The sequence below is a fragment of the Dipodomys ordii genome, unplaced genomic scaffold, assembly GCF_000151885.1.
Source record: "Dipodomys ordii isolate 6190 unplaced genomic scaffold, Dord_2.0 Scaffold2, whole genome shotgun sequence".
Lineage (NCBI taxonomy): Eukaryota > Metazoa > Chordata > Mammalia > Rodentia > Heteromyidae > Dipodomys > Dipodomys ordii.
Window position 1 is genome coordinate 24,867,730 of NW_012267218.1, and position 21,572 is coordinate 24,889,301.

The 21,572-nt window shown below is 47.0% G+C and overlaps 1 protein-coding gene across 2 annotated transcripts in view; it reads right to left on the reverse strand.

Annotated features, from left to right (window-relative positions):
* Positions 1 to 396: 396 nt before the first annotated feature.
* Rgs6 (regulator of G-protein signaling 6) overlaps positions 397 to 21,572 on the reverse strand; it is a 486,793-nt gene continuing 465,617 nt past the window's right edge. For both annotated transcript variants that reach the window (XM_013017123.1, XM_013017129.1), the window contains exon 17: positions 397 to 2,035. In XM_013017123.1, the coding sequence (XP_012872577.1) occupies positions 1,985 to 2,035 (51 nt within the window). In that variant the 3' untranslated portion in view covers positions 397 to 1,984. The remainder of the gene's footprint in view (positions 2,036 to 21,572) is intronic.

The following is a 21,572-nucleotide window of genomic DNA, read 5'->3' on the forward strand; positions in this document are numbered from 1 at the left end:
AGTGTCTCCAGTCAGTACAGCCTGGGGCTCCTTGCCAGAGAAAGGAGAAGGCCTTCTTTGGGCAATGTTGGTTGTAGATAAACTTGGGCTACAATTTTGTTCTAAAATGAAAGGTTGTATGGAGTGGAAGGGAATTTAAAAAAAAAAAAAGGGAAAAGGAAAAGGGGAGTCAAAAGACCCTAGGGAGTGTCTACAAAGTGTCAGGGGAGTGTCTACAAAGTGTCAGGTGCTGTGTGTCCACCAAAAATTGGTTGCCTTTGGAGACATTCTCTAGTTTCCACTAGGAACTATGAAATATAGTGTCAATAATGCACAAAGAAACAACTATAATGATTTTCTCCCCGTAGTGGCTCCCTTGTAAGGGATGAGAGGAGAGGCTGGTGGGCACAGACAGGACTCAGAAATGGGTATTGGAAGATGGGCCATATGAAGCACCCAGGAAGCCAGGTCTGCAAACAAACATTTGAGCCTTTGGTCACCAGCTGGTAAATTTGCCCGCATGGGTAAAGAAACACCATGGATCACTTGTTTCCTTCTCGGTGCTCTTTTATACACTCCCAAGGGAGATTGTTCACCTGTGGCCAAAATAGATCAAAGGAAGATCATCGTAGCAGGTGGGAAAGGGGTATGAGTGTCTGAATTCAACAACAATTCTGTCCTAGGGGCTTCTGGGTATCATAGTAACCATGACAATAATGACAATATCAGCTACCATTTGCTAAGCACCTACTACGTGTCTGGCACCTCACTTGGTGCTTTACATATATGACCTCACAACAAAGTTGGCAAATAGTCATTTTGACACTTGCATATATACACACACACACAGAGGGAACATGAGGGATTTTTTTTGCAAGGTTTGCGTCCTCGTAGATGATAAGCTTTGCTTAATGGGGTGCTTCAGCTGAGTCCTCAGATCAAAACTGAGAATGGAACCTTGTGACCCTGGCATTGGCACATTCTCCCCTCTCCCCCAGCTGCAGGCACAGTGGGGACAGAAAGGGCCTGGCTGTGCCTGGAAGGATGCCAATGTTGGGGAGGGGGGGAAAGGAGGGTACAGCCAGCTCTGCGATCTGTGATCCAGCCACATCCCCCGCAGTGGGGCTGCCGGAGGGGAGAATCCCAATGGCCTTGTGTTCGTGGCCCTGTTTATTTTGAGTAAAACAAGAGGAACAAATCAAAAAATAGAAGAGGAAGAAAGGATAACTTTAGAAAGATGGTCATCAGCTGCTAAAAAGGCATGCTGTCACCTATCCTCATGTATCCTTAAGTGCACATTTGACAGGACCCAAAGGTGGCCAGCAGGTCTGTGGGGACCTCTTCAAAACTTGCTCTCCAAGGGGGTGGAAAGAGCTGGAGATGATGTTTCCTTAGTGCTGAAGATGTGATTTGGACATTTCACACGAAAGCATTGCTGGCACTGGCCGGTTATACCTGCATGGTCATGGGTTGGGGGGAGGGCTGAGGGAGAGGATGGCGGTGGGGACATGGTGGCTCAATTTATGATGTGCACTGCGTGTCCATCAGAGAGAGGGCAGGCAGGTAATGCATAATACTGCATGTGTCAAGGCCCCCATCCTCCCTCTTGAGTTTGCCCAAAGGCATGATTTCCCCCAGATGGCCTGAGGAATGAGGATCATAAGAATGTATTCTCAAGTGACAGTCACATAGGAACCCCAGGAGATGATCTGGCTCCAGATCCAGTCAGAAAGGAGGCCTCTGAGAGAAAGAGCATTGGTGCTCAACTGGACAAAGAAGAGATCCTGGTGATAGGGACCTCTCCAGGCTGCCCAGCGCAGTGGACTCTCTTTCTGGTCTCTCCGTTCACCCACCGTGGCCCCCACCTTTGCCTTCCACGGCCCTCACTCTTTCTCCTTCACAGTGACCAAATCTCCCCGCAAGGAAGCTCTGTCTGCCGATGTAGAACGTCGCCGGCCACCCGGATTCTCTGCAGGCCCAGGCCCCGGCCCTGCAGTGGGGACGGTCAGGAGGACTGCATCAGGCCGGTGAGGCGCTTGCCCGCCAGCGACTTTCCCTGCAGAGAGACAGCCGACAGAAGCACACATGGGCACGCACACCCATACACACACACACACACACACACACACACACACAGAGGGACAGAGACAGAGAGCCAGACAGGTGAATTAATTGTTGCATGGAACATAAAAGGTCAAATGACCAACCAACCCAATGACCAGCTTCACATGGGATCGCTTGGTACAAAGCACTAATGGAGGGCTGTTGGAGAAGCCAGCTCTGCAGGACCTGTGCCCCTTGTGTTGGGGTGGGGTGGGGTGATGGTATGTTTCTGCAATTTGTTTTTGGAGTATAGAAGTTTTACTTACCCAAAGCCGGGCATTTAAACCCTCAGAGCATCTCTTAAAGCTGTAGGCTGTTCCTAAACATGTTTTTCCATGGGTTGGGGAAAAATAGGTGGGTTGTGGAGTATTGAGGTCAGGGATGATAGGTTGATCTAAATAGATGGGTGACTAAGGATCTGGGGGATTAGAAACCAAGGGATTAATTCAGTCTTGGGAATGCTGAAGGACCTGTGAGTCCTGCTTGATAGACACACAGGCTTTGGGTCCTCTAGGTGACAGTTGCAGGGTCTGTGAAAATAACAGGGACAGTTGTTGAAGACCAAGTCACTAGAGGCCCCAGAGACATGCCCTCCTGCTGTTCCTCATGCTTTTTACTCCCTTGGTCTTCAGAGGCCAAGTTTGATGGCTCCATGCTAGGAAGTCTGCAAGCTCTTTACTTACAACCAATGTGGCTATTCTTAGTTTTTAAGATCCTACTATAAGTAGGCCCAGGAGGCCCAGGCATGAGACACAGAGGTTCTAGGCAAGTCCAGTCATCTACATACCCTGGAAAGGTGGTTGAGGGGCCTCTGATCTGGGAGTGGAGTCAAGACTAGACAAGGGGGTAAGGGAGGGGGAAGATGAATGAGGCTCAGTAGTTCCGCTTATTTTCCTGACAAAGGCTGTACCTATTTTTTGCTCACTCTTTTAGAAATCCATATCCTTGGGCAAGGGTCTAGAGAGAGTGTGGCTGGGCCCAGGCGGATTGATCATTGTGTCTGGGAAAACACTCAAACCCATCGTGCTATTGACAGCAGGTCAGTGACACTATTGCCATCTGTAAAGGTAGCAGATGATCTCCCTGCAGCAAAGGACTATGGGGATTGGAGTGAGAATGCAAGGCCCGCAGTTCCTCATGTTCATTTCCAAGTGAGTATGGGCTCCTCTTGTTTACTAGGCTTGGCTGTGTGTAAGTTGGATGTAATTAAAAAAATTGATCTGGTTTGTAAACCTTGCTAGGGTACTCAATAAACCCGCTGATTGATGAATTGATGGATAAAGGGTATCTAATAAATGAGCAACACAGGCTTGGGTTTAGTTAGATGTAGGACAATTGTGTCATTTGGCTTAGATCCCCATGGAGGGATATGGCCAGTCTGACTAAGGTTTCTGATGGCCTGGATGGGGCTTGTCTAGAAAAAGAATTGCTTTAAGGAGCTCTTGGAAAGTCTGTATCTACCTCCCTGCCTTTTCCCCTTTCTTTTCATTTCCTAGTCCACTAGCAAGACAAAACATTTTCATTAAGCCCCTTATGTTTAAAAAAATACATGCATGCACACACACAAATCTCCCCACAACCTTATCTGAATCTTCAAATTTTCTTGGCCTGCAGCTAGGTATGTTACACTAGACTAAGAATTTTTAAATCAGATTTTTTTTAAGTCCTAGAGGGTTCCTGAATCAGTCTTTGAGACTTACTGAACAGGGTGGCCAACTCATTTGTTTAGATCATGGTAGGTGCCTTAGTAGCTCTTAGAAAACAGAGGCTAGCCTTCAAGTCTTCCCTACCAGTTCTAGATTTTGTCTCAAATTCCTAGCTATCATTCTCCCAACCATCTAAAGTTCTTCTTAGGTATAATGTGAAACATCTGTCATTTCATTGAGTCATTTGGGACTGTACCTTCTCAGTAAAGGCCTGAAGGCAGGAAGCATGGGATTGTGTGTGTGTGTGTGTGTGTGTGTGTGTGTGTGTGTGAGAGAGAGAGAGAGAGAGAGAGAGAGAGAGAGAGAGCCTGTGTATGGTGGGGTTTCCAGAGCAATATGAGCCTAGGAGTCTTCTGCTGTGGGAGTTTCCTCTCCTCTCTCACTCATATCTACTCCTGCTTCCATGAAAGGCACAAAAGAATCATGCTTTCACCCTGGGCACTGCCTGTTGCTATAGTCATTATATACCTAATACCAGCTCCTCCTTTTCCTTCCACTCCTCCCCCACCAGGGCCACACATTACACATTGTGCACCAAAATATCTATGTTCTGGGTTGCTATATGAGGCAACTTAGCAGATATGGAAAAATTTATTTAGCAGATATGAAAAAAAAACACAGAACCTGAATAAGAAATTGTTGTCAAGGTATATGTTAAAAACCCAGAGACAAAGAAGGAAAGGTTTACCAATTGACCAAATCCTCATAACAGCTTTCTCCTCATTAGTGAAGTCACTTTGGCTGTAGACAAGTGGTAGGTTGAAGGCGGTTGGAGATATTATTTATGGAGGATTGTTTTAGGTGACTTTGGCCCTAAGGCACCCCCACCTTCAGCCCCTCCCAGCTCTACAGAAAAAAAAACAAAAAACCAAAACAAAAAAACCCAGGCTGGGCCTGGAGTCGCTAATTAATCTCCTCCTGCAGAGCCCCAGCCCTCAGCCTCACAGCTCTGACTTCATAGACCTGTGGCCAGCCTGCAAGTGCCTGCTCCCCATCCTGCTTTCTTCCCGTAGCTTTCATTTTCTGGGACTTTAGGGCAGGAGAAAGCAGCTGACCAGCCTGGGGCTACTCCTGGGATCCTTCCCAACCTCATGACCTTCCAGGTGGTGTTGTTGGCTTTAAAAAAAATCTCTTTCCCCACTGCTGAGCTCATACATTTGCCAAATGCCAGTTCTGCTGCTAAAGATGGAGGTCATAGAGGTTCAGGATGGCTGTGGAAGGAGTTCAGCCCAGCTGCAATCCAACTGCAACACCATGACCTCCTGGGTAAGGGAGGGAGGGCTAGGCTGGGCTGGAAGATGGTTAATCATCCAGGACACAGGCATGGCTTGATGCCTGGCCGAGGGCTTGGGGGAAGAGATCCTGCAAACCCACTGGCTCAGCAGCAGCCTGCCTTCCGAGGAGCTGAGGCTCCTGCGGCGTTCAGGGATCAAAGTGAAATCTCAGAGCAGATACAGCTTGTGCTTAGAGATGAGCTGCACCAAAGGATATGCCCCATGGGCTTGCAGGCAGCTCTCTTGCCTGGAGACAAGAGAGTTCCCACCTGCATCCTCTCTTCCCGTCTCCTGCCATCCCTGGCTCCAGTTGGATGATTTGGACGGAAGCCCTCAGTAAAGGGAGTGGTCACTCCTGTGGTTGGCACTCGCCTTGTCAGAGTTGGTTTTTCTTTTCTTTTCTTTTTTTTCCCCCAGCATGCAAATGTGTGATGTTCCTCAGTGCTGGTCAGCTAGGAACAGACCAAAGTGCCAAGGAATAGAAGCCAGCTCAGCCCAAGGCCTTGGCATAGCTGAGTGAAGCAGCTGAGGTAGTTGAAAATGCTATTAGCAGACAGCCTTTGTCCAAGTGGAAAAATATACTGTGATTAAGAACTGAGCTGTAGAAGGTACATTCCAGACACCAAAGCTTTGCATACAGACAAAGCGCTTTTCACCTTCAAGACATTTGGCCAACTGTAATCCATTAGAAGTTGAGATCCTTCAATTTCACGGGCCAAGGGCTGAGTGCTGGGTTCACAAACACCCACACATTCAATTCCCACCCTCTACTCTGACTGATCACTTCAAACTCTGAGGTCATCTTGATGACTAGAAGCCTGGAAGAAGGTGCTGATGGAATCCTTTGTTTCTAGAAGGAAACACACAAAAGGAATTGCTTCCTTTTGTGCAGTGCTTTAGGAAAAGTCGACATGCCGCTGGTCATGCTGTGGGTCTGTGCATTGCACTTCCAGATATTAATCAACCAAGCATGCACGATCTGGGTTACCAAGAGCTTTTGCCACTTACTTACCTGGGAGACTGATGCTAAACTCATTGGCTGAGAGGAAGGCTGTGGCTCCAAAATAATAAACGAGCCCTGGGGTGGGGGTGGGGGGTTTGATTGCATGCTGGAGACAGCAGAACCAAATGCTAGGGGCTCAGGGAGGACCCTGAGGGACTAAAGATATTTGAGGTGCTAGTGGGATTTTCTTTCTGATTTTCCCAGATAGCATATAGATAAAAGATCATAGCTCTGGAGGGCATTAAGTCCAACTCTAGGCTGCTATGGAGATAGAAATTAACTGTGGTTGCCTCTGGGAATAGTTTGGGAAGGAACATGAGGGAACTTTCTAGAGTGGTGGGGATAGCTTACACAGGTGTATATGTTGGTCAAATTTGTTGAATCATCTATGTCAGATCTGTACATTTCACCCTACATAATTAGGCCTTGAAAGAGACCAAGACTGGGGGTGGGGCATCTCCCACTCCTTAGGGGTTTTCAGACTCTGGGTCCCATCTTTTCCTGTGGATAACTTCAATGCTTCCTCTCCTCCCTGGGAGAAACCCAGAGCCCACTGCTAGGGGAACTGGAACTTTCCACAGGATTTACAGATGAACATGGAACACTATTTTTAGCTTCCATTGACCCAAACCAATCTCTTTGATGAGATACACAGGCATTTTTCACTTTTGCTAATGAAGAAAAAAAAAGTGGTTTCCTGAGCCAGGGGCTAGTCGCTCACATCTGTAATCCTAGCTACTCAGGAGGCTGAGATCTGAGGATCACAGTTCCAAACCATCTTGGGCAGGAAAGTCTGTGATGATATCATCACTAAACTACCAAGAAAACCCAGAAGTATGGAGCTGTGGCTCAAGTGGTAGAGTGCTACCTTTGAGCAAAAAAGGTTAGGGACAGAGCCCAGTCTCTGAGTTCAAGCCCCAGGATTGGCACACACAAAAAAGCAGTTTCCTGAATAGGGTTCACAAAATTTCTCTACTTGACAAGAAGTGGGAATCCCCAGAAACATACTGTTCTTAGCTGGGCACTGGTGGCTTATGCCTGTAATCCTAGCTACTCAGGAGGCTGAGATATGAGGATCATGATTGGAAGCCAGCCTGGGTAGGAAAGTCCATGAGACTCTTATCTCCAATTAACCATCAGAAAACTAGAAGCAATGCTATGGCTCAGAGTGATAGAACACTAGCCATGAGCCCAAGAAGCTCAGGGACAATGTCTAGGACCTGATTGGCACAACAAAACAAAAACAAAAGAAAACCACAAAAAAAACCCCACACAACAAAAGGAAGAGGAGCTGTGGCTCAAAGTGGTAGAGCACTAGCCTTAAGCAAAAGAGCTCAGGTGCTAGGCCCTGATTTCAAGCCCCGCCACCACCACCAACAACAAAAAGACCCCCCCCAAAAAAACCACAGAAATTCACTGTCCTTCCAAAAGAGTTTGAAGGTCTCTGGTGCTCAGGTTCATAGAAGATGTATATTTATGAGATTGCTGGCCCAAGAGAGGGAGTTGTCAATAAGGGCAGTCAGGAATTCAGGAGCAGAGTAGAAAGGTAAGGTGTCATGATGAGGGTCCAAGATTGGGGGTGCAGAAATGGAGAATCTGCCTAAGTCATCAGGTGACACCTAGAGAGTTGTTCCTTTTCCACTGAGCAAGGCAAAGGAATGATTTTAATAGGGAGTCAGTGTTGTATGAGAGTAAGGAGAGAGCGATACCTGTTTGGGATGGTTTAGGGGTGTTAAGAACTCTGGTAGGAGGTGGTAGGAAGTTAAAATAGAGTGGCTTAAAGCACTTTCTACTCTCCACTGCTTATCACATGAGAGGGGAAACTCAAGTAATGGGCTGAGTTAAAGACTATACAGCACTAATCTGAAGGAGAGCCAGGCAAGCACAGCTTGAGAAGGAAGAGAGAATATTCTGGCTCTCACCCTTTGGCAGGGAGTTGGGGCAGGAGCCCTGTGGCAAAATGCATTTTCTGTATTCCTCTTGGGGGCCTGAACCAACTTTCTGATCTCTCTCAGGAGCTGAGGGCATTTTATTAGGTTTTAAAATATTCTCTTTATTCAAGTGTTTTTCTAAGAAGACATACCACAAACACAAAACAACAACCAATTTTAAAAAAAATCACAAGAGATAGGTGAAACTAATTAATAACAAAAAAATTCACCGGCTAAAAAAATTAATATACACTAAATGGGCTCAGACCGAAATGTTTAAAAAATAAAGAAGATGAGGATCAAAGTAGAAATCATGGAATTTTTGGAAAACACCCATCATCATCTTTCTAATGGTATCCACCACCAGGTTTTGCCGTGGGAACTGTGGGAATATGGAATTAACCCAGCACTGTTATTATTGGAAAACAAATTTCTAGAAAATGGCACTGGCACCCTTCTTCACAGGGTCAGATCTCTGCCTGTGATTTTTATTTATTTATTTATTTATGTCGGTCGTGGGGCCTGAACTCTGGGCACTGTCCCTCAACTCTTCAGCTCAAGGCTAGCATTGAACCACAGAGCTACTTCTGGATTTTTCTGCTTCTGTGGTGCTGAGAAATCAAACCCAGGGTCTCATGTATGTGAGGCAAGCACTTTACCACGGAGCCAACTTCCCAGCCCTCTACCAGTGATTTTTTTTAAACTTATTAAAATGGTTATTTTTGGAAGAGTGGAGTCACCAGCCATCTTATGTGGATTAATGTAGAAGGACCCACCTATCTCCTGATCATCCATAGCCTTTCTCCTTGAATTGCTTATCCTCCCCAACTAAGTAGCATCTGTATCTCATATACCTCCCTTTGCAACTATTCTCCTCTTCTGATTGTCCAAGCCTTGATGTGGCAGGCAGGGTGGGGAGGAGTCTCGTCATCAGAGGACCACTGAGCGCTGGAGTGTACCAGCCACCAGCCATGGCGAACATTTGCAAAAATGTACAACATCCTTACTGGTCGGGCATTCTTTTAACCTCTTCTAATGGGTGAGGGAACACACGCAGATCAGAGCTGAAAGTATCTTGTCTGAGGGCAGGCAGCTGATCAGTGGAACTGGTTGGCTTCTTGAGCTATGCACCTACATTTCACATGACTGTGACTGTCAAGGCAATGGAAACTCTTAGGGACTCCTCCACCCTCCATTTCCCTGCCCTGCCCCCCCCACCCCCCACTGCCCCAGTGTTCCAAGCAGTGAAGGGAGATTTTTCTCTTCTATCTGAAAAAGAACCTTCAGTCCTTGAAGCCATGTTAGGCAATTTCTGCCCTGCTCAGGGGCTTTCACCTTGTCCCTTTTGAGAATGCTATGACAAGGAAGGACCCCCTTCTGGATAACGTTTACCTATGCATTCTACTAGGGTTCTGGTGACTGTGGGCTGGGCTGGTGCATGCAGATGAACAGCAGTGGCTGCTGGACAGGCCAGATGAAACCACAATTCTGTGTGTGACCCTGTGTTACTAGTGTCAATGCTTCTGCAGTCTCCTCCAGTAACTGTCTCAGGGAGAATGGAAACAGGTGGGATGTGTGCCTTTCTCACGTGGACCAGAAGGAGTGGCCGTACTCCAGTTAGAACCCGCTTCAAGTGATTTGTAGATCAACGAATCGGGTCTGACAGGCTGGGGAAGTGCTCCCTGGGCTGGTGCTCCTGCCCTCCTCAGCCTCATCTCTCAGGCTCACTGCATGCAGACTCCATAACTTCTGCTTGGCATTTCTAGTGAGAGGTAGAAGAGCTTCCTCCATAGTCACCCTCCAGCTGTGCTAGGACAAATCTGGAAGTAGGCAGGGCTGCTGGGAGTGACGAGGACTGAACAGCTGAGCCCTACATTGGTGGCAGAATGCCCAGGCACAAGCTCCCGGCCTCTTTTCCAAGTTGTGCATTTCCATTTCCCCTGCTGCTCTGAATCCCCATACAGCAGAAATGCCCCCTTTTCCTAATGGATCTCTGACTTCTGCTCTCCTCCAACTGAACAATTCTGGTGCTCTTTCTACACTTGGGGCTGGAACTTCTTGGTGGCCTCAGGAGTGGAGTATCTATGAAAGAGGATTCTGCTCACAAAGCCTCTTCCTAGCATGTCTGCTTGGGGCTCACACAATGCCTGCCTCTTCTTTCTTTTTCTTTCCCAAATATACTTGGACATCTAAGCTCTGCTTTACTTCAAATTAGGCAAAAGCCACAAGACTCAAGGAAACAGGGATGTGACTATGTTGCTATTGGCAACAGCTCAATGTACTCCCCCCACCCCCCAGCTAGAAAGTTCAAGTAACCCTTGACTATGACTACATGGGGGTATGCAACTGAAGTTTAGTGACTTAATATCATGGACAAAAATCTCAAAAGATGAAGCCACTTGCTTGCTAGCAGAGGATTCTCCTGGGGATCTCATTTCATCTCCCTAAGGGCACTTATCTCCTGCAAAAATGTGCCTTTGTTGGGGATCATGACGAAGCCAGCTGCCCAGGCAGAGGCTCGAAGGTATGGGCAGTCAACTTGTTGACCTGTTCACTGTCCCTACCTCCCCAAAGGCACAACACTCAGTGACCGTCCATGTGCATCTAGATACATTGCAAGGAGGGCATTTTACTCCTTTTCTTTCCCTACCACCAGGAATGCAACTCCGCAGGTTATAGGTAACGAAGCAATGTTTTCAAGAGTTCCCTGGACAGAAATCTGGGTTGCTAGAATTCCCAGTCACAGAACACCTTCCTACTCCCCTGTTCCCTGGAGCCTTTTCACATGTTGTCAGATGCTTTGGGTTCCCATGGGACTGAGGATAGGTGTTTTCCCAGCTTCCTTCTCCCCTGGTGGTCTAGCGTGTAGAAATGTGAGACTTGGCAGGACTTGGCCCTGGGCCCATGGAGGAAGGGTTACGGAATCCTTAACAGGAAGAGGAAACCTAAGGATCCTGCTATTTGGATTTTAAAATGTCTTCAAAGGAAGTGGGTGTTTCTGACTCATTCTGCTACCTTAAGATGGCACTTGTACATTGCCTCTAGGACAAGGGACTGATCTCAGACTCATTTCTGGACCTTGAAGCTCTTTGTTTCTTAAGAAGGAGAAAACAAATGGGATGCAAAAATGAGCAGAAAAAAACACAGGGACGTGAAGAAATAGATGCTAGTGATCTTCTGTGGGGCCAGAACAGGAGTCATGGGCAGAGCCGAGGTTCTAGACAAGACCATCTCTGCTGGAGTTTGGAGCACCTTCTAATAATGCAGAAGGATCCCCAAGGTTAGAGAGTGTGCGGACGCCGGATCACTCACCCACTGCTGGAAGGAAGCCACCTCGGGGGTGAAATGCAGCGGCCATTCTGACTCTGCGCCAGCAGCACTAGGCAATTGTGTTTGGGGGAAGGGAAGTGAAGAATAACTTATCCGGCTGAAACCGTGAAGATCTGTGGCTTCAGAGGCGCCCCTGCCCAGAAAACACACACAGCTGCTGGGACATGCGATCCATGCACAGAGGCACATGCAGGTCTGCAGCGTAGGGTGACATTAGCCCCAAGCACTGACCATCTGGGCGTGGAGCAGTCAGGCAGCATGTACACCTGCGCATATACACACCTGTGTGTATACACCCTTAGGTGCATGCTCATACAGCACACACTGACACAAGCCTCTCCTGCAAGGTACACAAGCAGCCATGCACATGTCTGGCTATTACATTACATCAATTCCTACAATGCCAATCTGACAAGGACTGCGAACTTAAAGCATTTGCCTTAAAATATATACATCGAACTGAATTCTCCCCAGGAAAATAAAACAAAACAAAACAACACCATTTGCATCCACGGAAATGACCTCACCACTTCTATCAGTGCTACAAGCAATAGAAGGCTATGCCCCAGGGGTCTGGTTTACGGAGAGATTTCAAAGCATCTTCTGCCACTTGCTGCCGGCACCTTCAACAACCTTGCTGTGTAATACGTTGTTAAAAAATAGAAACCTCTATTTATCTGGCAGATGGAGCCACTGGACTTGGTGAGGTTGTATTGCTTAGGAAAGCTACAAAAGGCAGATATCCTAGAGGTGAGTGTTCCCAGGAATGAGGCTCCGTTATACAGACAGCTACACTTGGAGGACTGAACTTCACCTTATCTCCTGGGTAGAACCATTCCTGGCCTGGTCCTTAGGGTCCTGAATCTCAGTTGGAGGCTAAATGCCAGGTTCTGGCAACATTTTAACTGTGGCTCTTCTGCTCCATCCAGACTGACAAGACCAAAAAACAGCTCCCACGGTTTCCTGGGAAGTAATTTAGAGGCTAGGAGTGATTGGTTGTCCAGCATAAGCTGACCTGCTGGGCGCCCATTATCTCTCTCTCTACCAGGAAAGCAGAGAAACCAGTTCTTAGAGTTAAATAGGACAGTAATAATAAGCTACCATGTGCTGTCCGTTGTAATAAATGTGCATGGCACATATTATCACAGAAGTTGCCCACTGACCTCCCTAGCCCTGTCACATGTAAAACAAGTACAATGTCACTTACCTCACAGAATATTGTTGGAAATTAACTATGGTAATAAGCAGAGAGCTGAGCAAATAACATTATAATGATAAAATACTACTAGGAATTGAAGATAGTATGCTAATCAACTATTTATGCGTATATATATATATATTCCTACTTAATCTTATCTCGCTCTTATGGATGAGAAACTGAGGCTTAGAGGAGTTGCTTATGTCATACAAGTAAGTAACAGAGCTTGAGTAGAAGCAAAGTCCATCTCAGGCCACACCTCGCATGATGCAGTACAACACAGTGAGCTCCCAAGCCATGACAGCTGTTGCCACCATACCCTTTGCTGTGGTGTCCTACATTTCAATGTAGCCCTATCAGGATTTGCTCTACCCATCAGGCATGTGAGGAGCTTGTGCCAGGTCTCTTGGGAATCTTACGGGAGCTACCTGCTTTGAACTAAGTTTACCTCTCCTGCATTCCTATGCAGATCACTGTGAATGGTTAATGTGTCACAGCCAGATTTTTGACATTTCACTTTTGGTAGTTGGTGCAGCTCAACTACCAGCCAGCTCCTTTCTCTTTGGGGACATAAGCAGCAGGTGACTGGCTAGGAAGAATAGTCTAGGTTGCTCAGGCAGGGCTGCCAGCCACAAAGGGGTTCTCAAAGACGTGTGCTGGCTAGAGCAAGGGGCACCTCACAATGTGGGCCTGTCTGTAATCCCTGGGGTACGTGGACATGAAGAGAATCCTGACACCAAACCCGGATGAAGCTGCTGAAAGACAAGTCAGTGGTGGCTCTGCTACCCACTACTCAACCCATACTCCCCCTCGGTGGGTCTTCTCATGATGTCCTAGGGACCTAAAGAATTATTTGAGAAAAGTATGACTGGACGCTAGAAAATAATGGGGCTTGAAGTTTTACTGGTACTAGGAAAGGCATGTCAATCTCCATCAAAGTATATAACCACCGGATTTTGATCATCCACATATGTTTATGGATGAGTCTTTTACATATTTAGAATTATGGGCGACCTGGAACCTTTCAGTATCATCTGGAACAAAATATTTGCCTAGAAGTCCTTCTGTAGGGCTGGGAATGTAGCTTAGTAGTAGAGTGCTTGCTTAGCATGCATGAAGCCCTGGGTTTGATTCCTTAGTACCACATAAGCAGAAAAAGCCGGAGTGGCTCTGTGGCTCAAGTGGTAGATCGCTAGCCTTGAGCACAGAGAGGCTCAGGTACAGAGCCCAGGCCCTGAGTTAAAGCCTCAGTATTGGCAAAAAAAAAAAAAATCTTGCAAGGTTGAGTAGTATGTTGTATGGAATTTTCCCACTCTGTTTCTTCAATAGAATCTGCTGTGATATGAAGACCATGCTGTCTGTCCTTACGTGACGATTTGTTCCATTAAACAAGGGGTTCCATGCACTGTGATGTTGATGCAAGAGAAATGCCAGGGGCCTGGTGAAGAATGATCTCCACCCATGTGATAAGTCCTCAGATCTCCCCAACCTCAGAGCCAGGCTGACAGGCCAACTGCACCTGACAAGTTTTTGCAGATGTCTGAGAGAACACAGTAACCTTTGACTTTGCCTTACTAAAAATGTCTTACTAAAACTTTGCTGACTTTACTAGGATCACCATGTTTAATGAGAGGTCTCCACGCATTTAAAAGCGAACGATGAAGAGAAGGGGAAAAAAGCCATAAGCTGTAATCACCATAATTATACAATCCCATGATGAGTTGAAAGCAGCCCTGGTGAAGCCTAAGAGAGGAGGGAGTGTCATCTGTGATCAGGTTGGTTTTGAGGATGGCGGAACAGAATGTGACATGAAAGTTCTTCCTTCTCTTCCCTGGAGCTGGATCTAAGATGACTCCCCAAGGCAGGGCCCATGAGGAGGGAGCAGCAGAGTGGGCAGTTCCTGTAGAGCTGGAAGACTCTGGGGGCATGTTCTGTTCCTGGCCTGGCAACATGCTGTCAGCTTGTCCACGTGGATTTTCTCTGTAAGTGGAACTGCTTTATTATCTTTCCTGCTTTCAACAAAGCATCTGTCTGAGTAGGAACTGTGGCAAGCCAGGCTTCCTCTAGCCTGAGGCCAGTTCATCCTATGTTCATGGACACCTGTGCCCTAGCAGGTGACTATGTCCTCTACTTGCTGACCTCTTTTTGAAGCATTCAGGGGAGACAGCAATGTTACTCAGGGCTTAGCTGCAACAGCAGTAAATAGTGACAGAGAGAGACAGAGAGAAAAAGACAGAGAGAGACAGAGACAGAGAGACAGAGAGAACAGAGAGATAGAGAGACAGAGAGAGGGGGGCATAAGTGATATGTGAAGGGCAGTAATTCCATTTCATGACCGTTTCCCTTGCTCTGCTTCTAGTATGCCATTGTTAGGCTTTTTCTCCCTGAAGGCAGAGTCTAATGTAATTCTCTGTATCTCTCCCCCCTCCAGTCTTAGAAAAATCCCTTTATATGATCCACTCTCCTTTCCCACAACTTATTTATAAACCACTGAATGAAATACAGTAAAGGTCCACTTAAAACATTTAATGCAGCATAGAACTCCAGTGAGAAGAGATTAGGGAATCCAGCTTCTAAGTCTTAAGCCCTTGAGCTCATTGCTCCTTGAGGTTCCAGATTTTAACCCTGGATAGTGACTGCTGCCAGAATATTCTTCAGTAGAGTGACCTTTCCCAAATTTCCCATCCCTTTGCCCTAGCTTTGCCCTCTGGAGCAACCTAGAATTCCTTATCCTAAAAGACAAAGGGAGATAGCGCTCATGATGACCATCAAGTCAGCTTGATCTTCATCTTTTCTAGTCTCTTCTGCTGTGGCCTCCACAGGTCATTTCTCACTCCAGTTATTCTTTTCTAAATTTTCTCCAGACTTGTGAAAATCCTGGATAAGCTATAGGAGATGAGAACCAAAACTCTACATGTAGCCTCTAGCATGCAAAGCAATGGAACACTTGTCTCTTCTTGAATCATTCTCACTTTGGTTATCATACTCTAAATTTGTCTCTTTGTCTATTTTTGTGCTAGCCATTGGGGCTTGAGCTCAGGGCCTCAAATTCTTTCTTGGATTTTTCTCTCAAACTGGTGCTGTACCACTTGAGCCATATCTCTATTTTCAGCTTTTTTTTTTTTTGCTGGTTAATTGGAGATGAGTCTCTTGGATTTGTCTGACCTGGCTGACTTGGAACTACAACCCTCAGATCCTCCTGAATGGACAGGGGTACACATATTAGCCAGCAGTGCCTAGCTAAAGAGGGAATCTCTTTAAGAAGGTGTTTGTTTACATTCTGCTTTTGTGGACATTATGCTCATAGTAAACCATAACTCCTCAATTTTTTTTTAACTGAAATGATAGATCAGGCTACAAACAACTATCCTGAGGTGTGAAATTTGTTTCAAATAAATACTTTCCATCTGGCTAATTTTTATTTAGCTGTTCTTGACCCACCATCTAGCTAAAAAGAGCTACCTTCTGCATAGAATTCCATTATCTACCAAATGAATGACACTTTCCAAAACCAATAGATATAGTAATATGTTGGTACATTTGTATTGTCATTTAGGCCAGAGCCATGGCTGTGGGCCCTGTGTATCCATTAGATCACCTTTCTGATTGACATAGACTGGTTACTACCCTCTTTCTCACTAGCCACTATGAGTACACTTGCTTTGCTTATATACGGAGCAGGAATAAATATTATTTTCAACCTTATCGTGCTAAAAATATTTTTAAGAACAAGGAATAGGGTTGTTAGGGTCACTTCCTATAGTAAGGAAGGCAAGAGGGTATGGAAAATTCCTCCCAATGAAGCCATCTCTGTTGGGATTTGATCATTTGAACTCTGCTGTTGCTGAGCTCCCTCTCCATTCCTCTCTCATTTTTTTTTTACCCATTAAGGAGCCACTGAGCAAATTCCCAAGGACCTTGTCTCTCTCTGGCTTTCTGGAAGCTATCACAACACAGGAAGTGCTACCGCTCTGAGCTCAGTGTCCCGTTGAGTCAATACACTGCAGAGCAGCATGGTTCAAATGGCCTGCCCTCCTTCCAGAGTGCTGGGCTTTCCTAAGACTCATTAGCTGCTTTAACAAAGGGAAGCATCCCAGGAAGTCATTTGTGGGCAACTCCATGAGAGTCTTTCTTTTTAGCCTTTCAGATCCTTTGACTTTGAGCTTTTTAATTTCTCTTTCAATTCTTCAGTTCAGACAATAGGCAGAGTTAGGTCTTTTTTCCTTGACCTTGACATTGGCAGTGTGGTCCCTTTTTCTAGGACCTGCTATTACAAAGCCTGCAAATACATGGTGGCATCTCCTTTTGTCATTCCTTTGTCATGCCCCTGCTCCCCTGGCAGGTCTGGGGTGGGTTTTGTCGTCCGCAGAGACGGGCATCCTGCGTGGTCGCCTTTCCTGCTGTTTCTCCTGCACTGGGTCCTCATTCACCTTCAACCTCTGCCATTTCTCTGGACAGATGGAAGGCCACGTGGTTCCCGTGTGGCTACAGGGGGACAGGTGCCAGAATCTGACTGCACAAGTGACAAAGAGCAGATTGAAATGCCACCACCCGTCAGCCACTGTTAAAGGGAGAGTTCCTTCTAGAAGGGTGTGTTTCCTGAGAGGGGGTGGGGAGAAGGCAACGCGATGGCAGGCTGCAGGTCACCTCCTGAAATAGATCTTCTCCTGGCACACCCACACAGCCTGCCCCCCAGCCTTCCTCGCCAGGAGACTGCCAGGGGCAGGATCTGGATCTGAATCAGAGGCTGTAAACACACAGCTGTGCCTTTCTGCCTCAGAGGAATTTGATTTTCAGTTGACTGAGTGGCACATTGGGGTCTGGGAAAAGCAGGAATGGGTCTGAGTGGGGGGTGGTGGTGAAGGGAGGCAGGGAGCCCCAGTAAGCCTCACTAGCCCTATGTGTCAAGAGGCAGAATCGTGGAGGAGTTTTCCTTATGAGTGGGCACTCAGTAGAGAGGGCATGTTGGCTTGTTTCCTGCTATCAGGCGAAAACAGTAGCAGCTCCATACAGCTGGGGAAACTCTTTCCAAGAGGCATGGCAGGGGCTAGCATCATGTTTCCTTAAAATGACAACCAAACTCTGACCCTTTTGAGGAATAAAGATTTCTCCCCACCCCCTTCACCCACCCTGCCAGGGAGAATTTTTGTCATGATCTCTCAACATTCCATGCAGATTCTGTTGTTTCACATTTTATAGCTTGTTTCTAAAGAACAGACTTTTACATTTTCCTTTTCCAGCTATAAAGCACTCATAGGAAATTGGCTTCCCTATGGAGCCAGGGGGGAGAAAGAGAGAGAGAGAGAGAGACAGAGACAGAGACAGAGAGAGAGACAGAGACAGACAGACAAACAGAGAGATGGAGGAGACATCACCTGCCCTCAGCCATCCCAGGACAGCACTGTCTCTAATCCCTATCTCCTCTTAGCCCTTATTTCCTTTCCCCATCCCTAGGACAGAAGCAGCAACAGGAACCCTCCCCAGGTTTCCTAGGGAGCAGGAAGTGTGGGAGCAGTGGCAGAACCACAGTGATGGCTTCCAAATGCTCACATTTCATTCCTTCCTGTGTGCACACAGCCCCAGATCCCACAGTACGAGGGTGATTCACTAGTGGCAGCAACATTGAGACCCCCAGCTGACCTTGACCATCCCCCTCCGGACATACACCACACTGGGCATCCAGATCCGAAGTGTGAGGACTGCAGAACTGGAAAGACTGGCAAGGTGCTGTCACTCCTCAAGATCTTTGTGACTCGTCTCTGCCCTCCAGCTACTCACGGTGCAGGAGAGAGCCCTGGACAACCAAGTGGGCCTGTCCTGTAAGGGAGGGCCCAGACTCTCAGTTCTCCTGCCAGCATTTGCCTTGGCTTTGTAAACATCCCCAACTCAATTCTTTCCATGGTTTATTTCCCAGCCTTTGAGGCTGGCAGCCACTTCTGAATCAGGTAGCTAATTGGGCAGGAAGGCAGCTCCCTCTAATTCTTAGGAATGACTCATATAACTCACAAGTCCCAGGACAGAGAGAGGCACAGACATGCAAAACACCCCGGGCTGGAAGAGACTAGAGATTATCTAGTCCAAGTCATTATATAGAGGGGGGGCAGGGAATCAGGTGTCAGAGAGGGCCAGTGTGTGCCTGAGAGTACACAGCTAGCAAGAAGTGGGAGCCAAGCCAGGCACTGGTGGCTCACACCTGTAATCCTAGCTACTCAGGATGCTGAGAGCTGAGGATCACGGTTCAAAGCCAGCCCAGGCAGGAAAGTCCATGAAACTCTTATCTCCAATAAGCCACCAGAAAACCAGAAGTGGCATTGTGGCTCAAGTAGTAGAGAGCTAGCCTTAAGCTGAAGAGCTCACGGACAGTGCCCAGACTCAGAGTTCATGACTGACAAAAAAAAAAAAAATAAGAAGAAGAAGTTGGAGCCATTGTGAATGGGAGCGGGGATGGGAGCTGCAGAGGCTGAGTGGTTCAGAGACTTTGGGATAGAATTTGGTGCACAATATTCCTTCCCTGATATTCCTTCCCTGGAATATCACTATGGAAGACTACCTCCAGCTCTAGCCAAGCCTAGGGGTTCACTATAGCTGGATACATAGGAGAGGCTAATGTCTGTGACCTAGTGGTCTCAGTGGTGTTCAAAGTGTATCTGCCATCAAGACTAACCCCATGTAAAACATTTTAACCAATGGTCCCTTGCTGGAGGCCTGAAAAGATTTTTGGGCCAAAATCCAAGCCCTCCAAGGCTCTGCTGAGTCTCAGTATTTGAAAACTCATTTCACCGGGGGTTCATGGCTGTTCTCTACAAAATGCTAAGGGTGTGGGGGTGGGGTGGGGGACCCCTGGGAAAGGAGCTGCTATTTCTGGGTTCATTGCCCTGACAGACAGCCCTCTGAAAAGCTTTAGCTTTCTACTTCCGGGCAACACAGTCAGAGTTGTGGTCTCTTCCTGTAGAGCTGCTGCAGGGAGAGTGGGTGAACTGCTGACCTCTGGCTCTCAGCCTTTCCTTGGCTTTCTTAGAGGTGGGGAAGAAGGGGGTGGGGTGACAGCTGCTTCTCAGAGCTTCATCTCCATCTGACTTTCCCACTGCATTTCTTGGCAGGCAGGATGAAAAAGCCTGTGACAGAGATGCCACTGGTCATGTGCCAAGATGCCCTCAGCTTCCGGCCCTTGCTACTGCAGTTCTAAGAAGCCTCTTGGCAAAGCCAACCCTTCATGTTCTCTTAGCAGGTGGGTGGACACCTGGTCCTCATCGCTCCTCTCTTCTGTGGCCTCCTATGGTTGCCTAGGCAGCCGCAGTCCCTTTCCCCATCTTTGTAGCCCAGTGTTGGAGCTGTGGAGGTCTTAAGGAACAGCTGGTGCATCAACAGAGCATCCAAGCAAAGGTATCGAGGGAACTAAAAACTAGGGTCACTCAGGGCTGTCATTTTTTTTTTCCTAAGTGCCATCATGCTCTGAGGTTTCTTCCATGGAGCTGTGCACAAAGGACTTTTTCTGACTTCTCCTCTCCAGCTGGGAGATCATACCAGATGGCTTTAGCCACCATCCAAAAAGGGAAAAATCACACCGCTGCTGCTAAAGGGCTTTTGCTTCTGCTGCTATTCTTCCCAAGCATCCCTTTGGTCCACCTGGTCAAAGCCAGGCCCTGCCAGGGTCCCAGCCCTCAGCCTGTGGTTAACACCATGGAACCCTGAATGAACACACACTTCAAAGAGAGACCAGAGTGGCAAGCCTTTCTGTTCCAGCCATCCTGTGCTCTCACTGTCATCTGACAACCACAAAACCAGGAAAATGGTGGAGACTGGTTGGTACTGATTGGCTGGGAATGGTCTGGATTTGAGAAGGATCCTCCCCTCTCTGGTCAGTAATGTCCAGGACTTCCTACCAAACACCGTGATGGAAGGTGACACAAAAACAACCACAAAATGACAAAGCCAGATGTTTCCTGCTGTGGATTTCATATTTTACAACCCACTATGAAACGAAGCTTCCCAGTGAGCCAGGATTAAGGAACTATAGGCTCTGGTTTATGAAGTGATCCTGATCTGATTACAATCCTCATGATTGTAGCTGCCATATTGGTTGTAACTTGTAACTACCCTCTCGCACCCCCAAGTGACCCTAGCACGCATTCCAAAAACCTATAGGATAAACAAAGTCATGAAGCTAGTCAGCCAAGCATTTCATGCTAGCCACTGATGTCTGGTCTGTTTCTTAACTGATGTTTGACATGTTAAGAGTGTTTGAGAAAGCCCAGGTCCATTCCAGTTAGCCACGTCTCACCTTTGTCTAGCTTAGCACGTAAGCCCTTTCTTCTCGCTTCCCTACCACCTAAGATATACTTCTGACTGTGTCTAATTGAGCTTGGTTCAATCTTGATTTTGTCTGCCTCTTCCTTTGTTCTCATAGCAATTTCTGTCTTTAAATGGCTGGCTCTCATATCCAAGATTTTCTCTGAACAAGCTCACTTAGCTTAAGGCTATGTCTGAAGGACCCCTGGAGAAACTGCTCTGTGTTATGGTTCTTTCTCCTTGGAAAATGGGCTATCATTTACAGTGGTACTGTATAGGCTGCTCACTGTATAAGGGCAGTAGAGGGTCAAGTAGAAGCTGAAATCTAGCCTAGTTTTGCTTGATCACTAGGTGTTCATGGGGTTCATGAGGCCAGGCCAAGAAGGAGACCTGTTTTTGTTGTTTGCTTTTGCTTTGCTTTGTTTTGCTTTTGCCAGTTCTGGGGCTTGAACTCAGGGCTTGGGCACTGTCCCTGAGCCTCTTCATGCTCAAGGCCAACAGGCTGTCAGAGTGCTACTTCCAGCTTATTCTGAATAATTTATTGGAGATAAGTGTCTCATGGGCTTTCCTGCCCTGACTGGCTTTGAACAGTGGTCCTCAGATCTCAGCCTCCTGAGTAGCTAAGATTATAGTTGTGAGCCACCAGCACCTGGCTGAAACCTGTTTTACGTTTGTTTGTTTTTGTCTTGAATAAAAGTAGATTATGGGATAGGCACTGGTGATGCACACCTGTAGTCCTAACTACTCAGGAAGCTGAGA